Source organism: Pseudonaja textilis, chromosome 2, assembly GCF_049901715.1.
Source record: "Pseudonaja textilis isolate UNSWEBS1 chromosome 2, rPseTex1.2, whole genome shotgun sequence".
NCBI lineage: Eukaryota > Metazoa > Chordata > Lepidosauria > Squamata > Elapidae > Pseudonaja > Pseudonaja textilis.
The window spans coordinates 1470958-1483370 of NC_141991.1; the positions used below are offsets into that span (position 1 = coordinate 1470958).

At 41.1% G+C, this 12413-nt stretch overlaps 4 protein-coding genes across 6 annotated transcripts in view; all 4 read right to left on the reverse strand.

The window, feature by feature from the left end:
- The window catches only part of LOC113451459 (uncharacterized), a 126837-nt gene that overhangs the window by 111031 nt on the left and 3393 nt on the right, over positions 1-12413 (reverse strand). The gene's annotated exons all lie outside the window — the stretch shown is intronic.
- LOC113451456 (uncharacterized) overlaps positions 1-12413 on the reverse strand; it is a 47496-nt gene that overhangs the window by 31751 nt on the left and 3332 nt on the right. The gene's annotated exons all lie outside the window — the stretch shown is intronic.
- LOC113451464 (uncharacterized) overlaps positions 1-12413 on the reverse strand; it is a 31933-nt gene that overhangs the window by 16190 nt on the left and 3330 nt on the right. The window lies entirely within an intron of this gene.
- Positions 4-9799, reverse strand: LOC113451450 (uncharacterized). Its single transcript, XM_087922953.1, has 3 exons — positions 9597-9799; positions 6256-8050; positions 4-393 (listed from the first exon to the last, which is right to left on the reverse strand). The coding sequence occupies exons 2-3, from the start codon at positions 7756-7758 to the stop codon at positions 4-6; spliced, it is 1893 nt and encodes a 630-aa protein (XP_087779079.1). The 5' UTR covers positions 7759-8050; positions 9597-9799.

Sequence of the window (12413 nt, forward strand, 5' to 3'; positions counted from 1 at the left end):
CTCTTAACTGTAATTTGGGCACTCATACTGTTTCTCTTCTGTGTGAGTTCTCTGATGTATCACCTGTTTGATATTCTGCTTGAAACATTTCTCACAATCCAGACATTTATATGATTTCTCTCCTGTGTGAATCCTCTGATGCTTCATCAGATTAGACTTCCAAGTATAAGTTTTCCCACAATCAGGACACTCATATGGTTTCTCTCCAGTGTGAGTCTTCTGGTGTATCACCAGGTGGGAATTCCGAGTGAAACTTTTTCCACAATCAGGACATTCAAAGGGTTTCTCCCCAATGTGAGGCCCTCTGCGTGTTTTTCTAACACTGATATTCTTGGACACTTGAGGAGGCGAAAAATATTTCTGATCTCTTATCTGCAGATATTCTGATATAAGCTATTCTTTCCTTCCTCAAATTCTTTCATTAATGACTTCCCATTTTGGCTATCCAAGGGAACTTTCCCTTCCCACTGACTTCCAATTGTTTTCACTTTTTCCAAATTTGGAAATTATCCCCTTTGACTTTTTAATTAATCTTTCCTTGAGTTCCACATATTCTATTGTTTCCAGCTCAAAACTTTATTCTTTCCCTTGTTTCTCATCTTTTGAGGAAAGAGAAGCGTTCTAACACTTTCTGGAGGAAGTGGAAAAGATTTTGATTTTTTTTGTTTTAACACCGCTTCTCATTCTGTTATTCACAGTCCTCTTCTTAGCATCTTCTTTGTCTGTAAGATTCATATTAATGAGTTAGTTTCAATATTCTTAAAAAAATGGCTGCAGAACATGAGGAAACAGCAAAAAAGCCCCACGTGTATTACCATATACCATCAAAATGGTAGTTTAACCTGTAATAATTATGATTCCTTTGGCACATAAAAACATCTAAGTTTGAATCTACGCTCAATCATTTTCTTCTTGCATTGTGTAAATTATGAATTATTAGCATTGAAAATTGTTATAAAATATTCCTGAAAATACTGAAGATTATAGAGTTTACACATATATGAACACATAAATATACATCTATGAATTAGTGTATGTAAAAATCTCTTATGTTTATTTCAGTCTGCAAAATGTCCCAGAAGTGTATTCGCTCAAATTCTTTGATCTAATTTTAGAAAGGCGGGGCCACTAACAAATGAAACGATGCCCAAATCCAATGCAAGAGTTAAAGCATCTGTTTTGCCCATGAAACGCCTCATTTGACAGGTCTATAAAACGGGTCAATAAAATCAGAAGGAATCAAGTGTTATGTGAAGACTGAGGGAAATGTCAGGTTAACGAATATGAAACAGAAATCAATATATATATATATTTATAAATCTCCCATTGGTAAAATCACAGGCGGCAGTTTTAAATCCTGCAGCCCCAGAAAAATAAAATTCGGGGAGGGGAAGAATATACAGCACCAGCCCCACATGTTTCACCCTCGTTGCTTCCTCTCCTGCTTCCCCGTTGTGGAGAAACCCAAAAGGGCCGGACTTGCTCCCAGCTTCTCCTCCGACCTGCCCTCCACTCACCTCCCAGGAGACGCTTCGGTCCTCCAAGCAGCATAAGAAGATCAGCCGACGCCATTATCAGCCGGAAGAGGAAGTTCCTCTGTCCTTTTCCTCTTCTCCTCTATATCCTCTCTAGCAACCCTATCGTTCCAACCCGTTTCAATCTCAGCCTTCCTTCCCCATCCCTAGAAGAGCTCGGCCGCCGCTGTACTGTATTCACGGCTTTCTACGCTCGAGTGTCGCTTATTGATACAGCGCCATCTAGTGACACAAGACCGAAAAATCACGCTCGTCCTTTAATTGAATCCTTGCTTCCTTCTGTGCCACCAAGTCCTATTCGACTTGATTGATAGCTTTTGTCCATGGCCCTCAATCCCACACTTTTTCTCTTTCAGGTCCCCCCAAGAGGGCACTCATGGGCCCCTGGAGCTGAGCTGCAAGCGTCGTTTGGAAGAAGAGGGAACTAAACTTCGGAAAGCACCCTTGGAGGGGAATGATATGCAAATAGGAAAGGAGACACTGACCTAAACGATTGCCAACCTCATCCCATTAATAAAAAAAAACCGAAATAACAGGACAAAACCTTGAAGCACCCACCCACATTACTTCCAAACACATTCCACACTCATTTTTTTAATTAGAAATTTAATCTAATATTCAAAACACACAAAAACAATAGAAAATAAGCAATAAAAATTGGGGGGGGGGGAAATACCTCATACAATATGCCTTCCCTCCTTCTTTCTATCAAGTAATTGTTATACGCATTCCTGTGTGAGAACTGTATCTCCTCAACTAACCAGAAGAAAACCCTTCTTAAAAATGGATCCTGAAGTCCATTCCTCAGAGAAATCCAGGCCAATGTTTCCCTTCCACATTGCTCAGATCTGTGCAGAGGAACAGGGAGATGTTCTCTTTGCTATTGATGTGGCAGATAGAGAGGAAAGATAAAAGGCACACTGAACTTTATAGGAAATGGATGGAATAGAGATTAGATGGATGGATGGATGGATGGATGGATGGATAGATAGATAGATAGATAGATAGATAGATAGATAGATAGATAGATAGATAGATAGATAGATAGATAGATAGATGGGACGGGACGGAATGGAATGGAATGGAGTGGAGTGGAACGGAGGGAGAGAGCAGCACTAGGACATATGGAAATTAGGATTAGAGAAATGCAGAAGTTAGGAATAGAAGGAGATATAGCAATACAAGCCTTTTGAAAGTATAGAATAAGGAAAGTATAGAATAGGGAATTGCAATAGATCTTATGCGAGAGCTATTTTGGTGTAGGGATTAATGCTCCAGGCTGGGAACTCAGGAGACAGTGAGTGGGAATCCTGGGCAGAAAGTCTGCTGGGGATATTTGGGCCTGTTCCTCCCCCAGCCCAGAAAGGAGGAAGCCTGGAGCCCACCCATCTGTAGCTCTCACCCACAGCTCTCACCTGCTGGTCCGCTTGCCTGGGATGCCTATCTCTTCCCTCATTACAGACAAATGAAGTCTTCACTTAATGACCCAAGTGATCCTGGAGTTGTGATGGCAACTGGAACTGACAGGAAGCGATGTAGTCATTTAGTATCACTTTTTATAACCCCAATCAAGGGTTATGGTGGATCTTCTACCTCCATGGCCGGTTCCGGTTGGTATGGGTAGGAGAGGAGTGGCTGAGTCCTAGGTCCCTCTAATATGGGGCGCCCTCTGGCCCAAGCCGTCCGCTGCCCCTTTTTAACATCTACATAAAACTCCCAGGGGAGCCCATACATCCTGTGATGCCCCATTATGCATCTTCACCCAGACAGAGCTGATGCTCTGGTAATGTTTCCTAAGTGACTGAGGGCTTCAGCTTCATTTCAACCCTGGCAAAATGTTCATGTGTTTTTGCCTTCCTTCCTCCTCCACCCCCAGGGTAGATGACATTTCATCTTTGGGCAGAATGGTACTTCCCTGGTGCACAACCTGGGGATCCTCCTGGGCTCCTGACTCCTGTTTGGGAAGTGGGGGGGCTTTGCAAAGATTCATCTGGTGCACCATTTGTCCCCTTTCTTGGAGCAGGAGGCCTTGCACAGAGGGTCACTCATGCCTTGGTTTGGATCACTGCAATGGACTCTCCATGGGGCTGCCTAGACCACTCAGAAACTTCAACTGGTCCAGAGCACAGCAACACACACAGTAATGAGGGCCCCTAGGTTGCCCATGTAACATTTTTTGTTGTGCAAGTTGCACTGGATTTGTTTTTCCCCCAGGAACAATTCAAAGTGCTGCTCATCACATTTAAAACTCTCTCCCCCCACCCTCTTATCTATCTATCTACCTACCTACCTACCCATCTATCCATATCTATATCTATCTAGTCTATCCATATCTATATCTATCTAATCTATCTAAATCTATATCTATCTAATCTATCCATATCTATATCTAATATATCCATATCCATATCTCTGATCTAAATCTATATCTAATCTATCCATATCTATATCTATCTATCCATATCTATATCTATCTAATCTATCCATATCTAATATATGCATATCTGTATCTAATCTAAATCTATATCTATCTAATCTATCCATATCCAATCTATCCAAATCTATATCTAATCTATCCATATCTATCTAATCTATCCATATCTATATCTAATATATCCATATCTAATCTAAATCTATCCATATCTAATCTATCCATATCTATATCTATATATCTATCTAATCCATCTCTATCTCTGTCTATCTATCTATCTACCTACCTACCTTCCTTACTTTTCCATCTCAACGTCCTAACAGGTCAGATATGGCAGGCGTACTTCTAGTCCCTTCTCCTAAATATTGTCATTTGATGGCAGCTGAGAAGGCTGCCTTTTCCATTGCAGCCCCTCTCTACAAACCCTCTTCTCCCTGGTTGGACAGTCCTTTAGTGTTCTGTAAACCTCATCAAAAACCTAACTTTCCCCGCCAAGCACTGGGATAGGAAGTGGCAACTGCACATCAGAAGCTGGATTTGGCACCAGGGTTTTTACATGTTTTGTTTTAATAGGATAGTTTTTGTTAATTTTTGACAGGGAGCTAGCCGAAGTTTTTTTATAACATAGGTGGTTATGTAAATGATTTAAATAAATCAAAGGCAAAAGGGATGAATCCAAAGCTGGCCCTGTTAAGCTGCCCATCTGCAAGTTGCTTGAGGCACAATGCATTTCTTTATCAAATTTATATGCTGCTCATCCCACAGTTAACTCCTCCAATTTAATGTCTTGGAAGGAGAAAAATTATTAATTTCAAGCAAGAATGGCACCGGGCGTCAACCTTGTCAGTAAGGCCAGGAAGCCTACTTAACTTCTAATTTGAACAAAAGCAAGAATCACCTTTCAGGAATTCCCTGACCATCAAAATGCCATCAACTGTGGCCTCTATTTCGAGGTTCTGCATTTTTGCAATTTGCAATATATTCTGTAGAAAAGTTTTATTGCTGTAAACACCTAGTCACCGTGAGTTGAGCTGCCATGTACCTTTCCTAATTAAATAAATATAGATGCACGCATATTTTTTATTCTGCCTTTATTATATGTAAGAAATAACTCAAAAGCAGCAAACATAACTCCTCTGTCCACCTCCTGTGTCCCAGGTATTTTCTGCAAGATTTATGGAGCTTGGCATTTTGTGGACATCCAGGTTTGAAGAAGGCTGAAACTTTGCAAGCTACAGTTCTATAAACCTTTCTGATCAAAAAGCAAAAATCACCCTTCAAGCCATTTTTTGCAGCGATTTCCTAATTTCTGCTCTTGTTAAGATGATGTAATAGCTGGAACAGTGGGGCTGTACAATGAGCCAGAACACACAATTATAATTGATTGGTTAGAGTGCTGGCTCCTGTTTGAGGCAATCTGTGCTGTGATTGGTTGCTGTGGGTGTAAAGGCGGAGTTTCCTCCCCTTTTCTTCTTTTGTGTGCTCTGTGATGCACAAAAACTGGTAAACCAACCGACACGCTGTTTGTATATCTATGAAAGAAAGCTGGATGTTTTTATGTTTTGTTTGTTTTGTCGGTCTTTAAAAATTAATAAAATTGTTTCCCCCCACAAAAAAACTACAAGTTTGTGTAAGCATCTATGTCTATGACTTCATTTGGGCACTGGCTGTGTCACTCCCTGACATACCAATAAATCCTCATACAGCCAGATACATGGATTAACTTTTATCAAACTAACATTTCCCCATTTTTTTCTCTCTTCCATCATGTCTGTAGGAAATTAGCATCACATCACATCAGAAGCAGAAACTCAGCCCGCACCCTACCTTTGCCAATGGGCTACTACTCTGGCCTAGGCCAGTCTATTTTACATAACAAAGATCTACTCCGAGTAGAGTTATAATAGGAATTGCCCAAAGCCCTTTCATTACATCATCATCCAGCAAGGCTCAACCAAGCCTGGGACTCAGGACAGCCTACAGAGTTGCCCCTGCATGGCCCCATGGGAGTCTGACAATCAATCAGAATACAAGCACAAATTCAAATCTCAACAGAGGTTATAAAATCCTTTCCCTTCAGCATCTCAGCCCTTTTTTTCCTTCTTTCTTCACCCAAAGCATGTGATCCTGCCCACCATTAAACCATCTTTCCAAGCAGTCACCATGTTTCCAGTGTCTTTCTTCCCCACTTGGAAATGAACCTAGAAGGATATTTCTTTCAACAATCCTAATACATGTTTAACTAATTTCTCAGAGGCATTTCAAAATGGAGATTAGAAATGAAATTCAGCTTTTCTTTACACCCATCACCTTCTGCACCAAGTGGATTTTCTTATGTGCAGCAAGGGAAGAATTTTGCGTGAAGCATCGTCCACACTCTGGACATTTGAATGGTTTCTCTCCTGTATGTAAACCTACATGATTTATAAGGCTAGATCTAGTATTGAAACCTTTCCCACAATCCGGGCACTCATATGGTTTGTCCCCTGTGTGAATCCTCTGATGAATTAGCAAGTCAGATTTCCAACTAAATTTTTTTCTACAGTCTGGACACTCATAAGGTTTCTCTCCTGTGTGATACTTCATGTGGCTGGTGAGATTTGATCTAGTATTGAAGCTTTTCCCACACTCTGGACAATCATATGGTTTCTCTCCCGTGTGAGTTCTCCGATGTATCATCAGATTGGAATTCCGACTGAAACTTTTGTCACAATATGGACATTCATATGGTTTCTCTCCTGTGTGAATCCTCTGGTGTATTACCAGGTAAGAGTTCTGACTGAAACTTTTCTCACAATATACACATTCATATGGTTTCTCTCCTGTGTGAGTCCTCTGGTGAATCACCAAGTCAGAATTTCGAGTAAAATTTTTCCCACAATCCGGACACTCATACGGTTTCTCCCCAGTGTGAATCCTCTCATGTATCGCCAGGTCAGAATTCCGTCTGAAAGTTTTTCCACAATCCAGACACTCATATGGTTTATGTCCTGTGTGAGTCCTCTGGTGTATCACTAGGTGAGAATGCTGACTAAAGCTTTTCCCACAATCTGGACACTTATATGGTTTCTCTCCAGTGTGAGTCTTCTGGTGTATTACTAGGTCAGAATTCCGAATGAATTTTTTCCCACAATGTGGGCACACACACAATTTCTCTCCTGTATGAATCTTCTGGTGTATCACCAGGTCAGAAGTTCGAATGAAACTTTTCTCACAATCCTGACACACATACGGTTTCTCTCCTGTGTGAGTCCTTTGGTGTATCACCAGGTTGGAATTCTGACGGAAATGTTTCCCACAATCCTGACACACATACGGTTTCTCTCCTGTGTGAGTCCTCTGGTGTATCACCAGGTTGGAATTCTGACTGAAACTTTTCCCACACTCTGGACACTCAAATGGTTTTTCTCCGGTGTGTGTCCTCTTGTGTATCACCAGGGTGGCATGCTTACTAAACTTTTTGTCACACTCTGGGCATTGGTAGGGCTTTTCTCCAGTATGGGTTCTTTTATGCTCAAGAAGTTGGGATCTGTAATGAAAGACTTTGCTACATTCAGAGCATTTGTACGGTTTTTCACCAGTGTGGGTCCTCTGATGCATAATCAGCTCTGATTTGCAAGCTACACTTTCCCCACAATAGGCACATCTGTGGAGGTTTTCCACTACTGATATGCCTGGGTTGTTGAGGAGGTGAAAAATATTCATGATCCCTTCTTGGATGGTGCTTTGATTCAAGCTGTTTCTTTCCTCGCAGGTTGAGGCCTGCATTCCTGCCTGGAATTGCTGATTCATCCCCACAGACTTCTAGATATTTTCCCTTTTTGTGTGGTTTTGAAAACGTTTTCCCCTTTACCTTTTCATGTAAGGTTTCCTCGAGTTCCACATAGACTTATTTTTTTTCCAGCTCAACACTCTTTTCCTATTTTTTTCCTCTCACTTGTTGCTCACTTGCTAGTGAAGTTGAAAAGCTTTGTGGTTTTCTGGAGGAAAGAGAAAAGATGTGGTTTACTAGCTGGAAAGGGGTTGCTTTTCCTTCTTAGTGCTGCTTCTGATTCTCTGCTGTCCAGAAGGCTCTTCTTGGCATCTGTAAAGGTCACAGGAAAGGATTATTTTAATTACTATTTATAAAATGGTTGCACAAGATGTGGAAACAAGAAAAAAAAAGCATATATTACAATGAAAAAACAAATGTGCCAAAATTAGATTCGCACATTAACCGCTAACATTCATTATGATACATAGCAAGATCCAAGTTCAACTATTCCCACAGTCATGAAACACTCTTGCTGACTCAGGTGAATTTCAAAATGTGAGCATTTCAAATTATTATTATTATCATATATACCAAGAAATACTGAGAATGGATTATACAGATACCCATATATGCCCAAAGAAAGACAGAAAAACGCCCCTATGTATGTATTATGTACGTAGAAAATCAGTATTTTCTGTCTGCAAAAAGTTTCAGAAATAGGTACAAAGGATATGTGGCCATTAACAGAGGAAATGGCGCCCAAGGCCTCTGCAAGATTTAAAGCAAAGACCCCCAAACTTGGCAACTTTAAGACTTGTGAATTTCAACTCCCAGAATTGAAGTTCACAAGTCTTAAAGTTGCCAAGTTTGGAGACCTCTGATTTAAAGCATTGGTTTTAGGATGTAGGGGGAGTAGTGGTTGGAACCAAGTATTGCAGGCTACTCCTGCTCAATGCCAGAAGTTCTTTCTGACCAGCTCAGCCTTCCATTCATCCAAGGTCAGTAAAATGAGGAGCCAGAAAATTGGGGTGCAAGATGCTGACTCTGTAAACTGCTCAGAAAGGGCTGTAAAAAACTATGAAGTGGAATATCAGTCTAAGTGCTATTTTGCCCATGAAACTCCTCACTTGCCAAGAAAACAACATGCTGATAAAAAAAAAACCACAAGGAGCCAACGATAAAGTGAAGTACACTTTTTAAATCTCTCACTCCACAGAAAATTGCAGCAGCTTAAAGCATGCTGGACTACAGGTAGTGGAATAAAATTGGGGTGGGGTGGGGAGTGGGACGAATATGTAGCAGACTGCATATTTCAGCATTCGTGGTGGCAAGTGGCTAGAATGCCGTATTGCAGGCTAACTCACTGCCCACTGCCAGGAGTTCAATTCTAATTTTAACTGGCTCAAGGTTGACTCAGCCTTCCATCCTTCTGAGGTCAGTAAAATGAGGACCTAGCAATAGGATGAGTCTGTAAATCACTAGGGAGGGATGTAAAGCATTATTAAGTGGTATATAAGTGCTATTATTAAGTGGTATATAAGTATGTATGTCCAATAAAAACGCCACCATCCAAGGAAAAGTATCTAAAAAAAGGTTACATCATGGCCACTGGATCAAAGTTTGTTCATCTGAGATGCTTTCGTTTCCCATCCAGGAAGCTTCATCAGTCAAAATAAGAGTTTTGTATTGCATTTTGGGGAGGGGTGTTGCACTAAGGGAGGCTCAGTCCAATCTCATTGTACACATGTGCACTGACAATAAACGTTTGAATTGAATGGAACTGAATTTGGTTACGCAGTCTCTCGTTGGAATCTACCAACTCTTGCCACACCAACTGCAGGGGTTTCTCTCCAAAATGTATTGCAAATACGTTTACCTGCTGCTGGATAAAACGTAGAGCAAACAAAAAACTTGCTCCCGGCTTCTCCTCCGACTTCAAATCACCTTCCGGCTGCAGCTTCGACCAGGGGAAAAACAGGACAACAGGACTCCCTCTTATTAGGAAGCCGGAAGACGACGTTCCTCCGGGCCTCCTCTCCGTGTTCTCTCTAGCAAAACACGACTCTGTGGTCTCAGTTCCCTTTCAGTTCGGCTACAGGCGCTGGCTTCTGTATTGGCGACTTTCCAGGCGTGCTTGTTGCCTAAACCATAGAGCTCCATCTAGCGAGCAATGGCTAGATCGTCCGACCTCTAGCTTCGTAAGGTTAGCTGGGTGCCTGGTGGCTCGTAAAAGTTGATGGAAGTTGAGCCCCTAAATGATTAACAGCCTGCCATCTTCATCTTACTAATAGAAAAATAATGGCCAAAACTTGGAAGTGTCTCCCACGTGGTTTCCAATGGCATTTAAATAAGGAGATACTATCACCCTCTCTGTATTACTATAATGTTCTCTGCTCACTCGAACTGCCTTCCCAATTCCCAGAGTATTAAGATTTCAGCCTTGAGAATTCCCAGGCTATTTGGGCAAAACACTCGGAGGTCACTAGTTTGCAGGCTGGAAGCTGATCTAAGGATTCCTGCATTTTAGCAGGGTTTGGCTGTCACTGGAGATTAAAAAAAACTCTCTACATCCTAAAATTTTCATTACTGATTCACTTGAGAGACAGTTGTGGCTGTTGCTGGATCTGCAGACTCTGATAGGATCAATCATGCCCCAGTTACCTGCATCTTGCATGACTTCAATAAGCTCCACATGAGCTGCCATTGAAGGGTATCAGAAAGTATTAGATGGTAGACAATGCAATGGCTGGATTGCTTATGTGTGTTTCTGGAGCAGCACATGTCACACCTCTGCTCCCTGAGCTGCCTTGGTTGCCAATTTGCTTGCCGGTCCAGTTCAAGGTTTTGCTGGTTTTGCCTTTGAAAGCCCTTCTTGGCATGGGACTGAGCCTTTCCCTGCTTATTTCTACCTAACCGATGAGACCTGGCAAAGAAGACATGCGGCAAGCACCATCAGCTGGGGATCTGCCTTTGGGTCTGAGGACCCATGCCTCCTCTGTTGTGGCTCCCACATTATGGAATATTCTTTCCCCTGAAATGAGATTAGTTCCACCCCTTTTGATCTTTTGGGAGGCTCTCAAGACCTGGCTACATCCTCAGGCCTGGGGCTCTGAGGTAATCTGAGATATGCTCAAATGATTCAATTGCTGAGGTGGCCATTTGCATGCATTTTATTGCCTGGGGGGTTGTTTTATTTATAATTGTTTTTATATTACTTATTGCCTAGTATAGATTTTTACATTTTTACATATATTGTTTATATGGTTATGGTTTTTAATCTGATAGTTGTACATCACCCACCGTTGCTTTTTTGGGGGGCGGGGGGGAATATGGAAATTTCATTTATAAATAATTTTAAAATGCAAATTTTTGAGGTTGACTATAGAGGGGCTAAACTAAAGGAGAAATAATAAAGGAAAGATACACAGAAATAAAAATAAAGTAGGCTTTACACTGGGGGTGGGAATGGAAGGGGGCGTCAAGGTCAGATAACAAATGCCGTATCAGTTAACAATAATATGTTAAATCCCTATTGTGCCTCTTTACCCATACTTGTATCAGCAGATTTTACTTTCCCCAATTGTAATTTTACTCTTTCCTCTTGACTTACAGGGAAAAAGGCTTTTCTTTTAATCACAAAGGGAAACAGATAGAATGCAGAGTCTGTAGAGATTCTCAGTCACCCAGGTCATGGTTGTCCCAAAGGTGCTTTTTTCAGGAGGCAACTGGACTTTCTTATTTCACTTCTCATCCAAGAAACTTCTTCAGCTCTGACAGGATAGTATGAAAGGAAGGAATTTTATTTATACTATATATAAAAAGGATGAAAGTGACCACCTGCCTGCAAGGAATATAAATCCTTCCATTCCCCTCTATCCTGTCAGAACCGAAGAAGCTTCTTGGATGAGAAGCGAGACGTCTTCAAAAAACAAACAAGAAAGTCTAGCTGCCTCCTGAAAAAGCACCTTTGGGACATAGAATGCAAAGTATATTCTGAATTGATGTGTTTTAACCATACAAATATGGGGAGATGTTCAACAACAGGATGAGATCAAGCGACTCGTGGTGCTGAGTAGGGCTTCTGTATCTCTATCGCCTAACAGAAAAGTCACGATTGCAGTCTTGATGTTTAAGTTAATGAAATGACACCATCCATATTGAAAAGAATCAGACACGAGAGCAAGCAATATCCAGAAATAGGAAACTGATAAATATTGAGGGAAAGAACTAAGGCAGGGAGGAAAGACTCTGCATAGCAACTTGCATATCCAGGAAGGAACGTCGAGCGGAAATGTACATCAAGTGAAATCAAAAGGCAAACATAGAATATCTCACCAAAGCACATGGACCGCTAATCACCAGGCTGACCTTTTTAGAGGGACATCCTAAACTGCTTTTTTCAATGCAGATCTAATAACATATGGATGGTGATAGGTATCCATTTCAACTATTGGCTCCGAGCTCTGCTGTATGGAGGAATCTGGAATAAAATAACCCCAATATACGTGCATAGTGTTTTGATATTTTTAACCTTATAATTTTATACTACTATTTATGACATTGTAATAATCAGATAGGAGGCATATACATTTAATAAATTAAAATGAATAAATTTGATTTTCTTTTGGCATATAAAGCAGTTCCTGGTTGGCATCCTGAGCCAAGAAAGATGCTGATTTCTCATTTTAAACTC

Excerpts from the sequence above, each read along its gene's own strand:
- LOC113451450 (XM_087922953.1), bottom strand. The coding sequence starts at position 7,758 with ATGAATCAGCAATTCCAGGCAGGAATGCAGGCCTCAACCTGCGAGGAA. Across the intron at positions 394-6,255 it reads TGATGGGTGTAAAGAAAAGC|CTTATATCAGAATATCTGCA; the intron begins TGAATTTCATTT and ends AGGAAAGAATAG.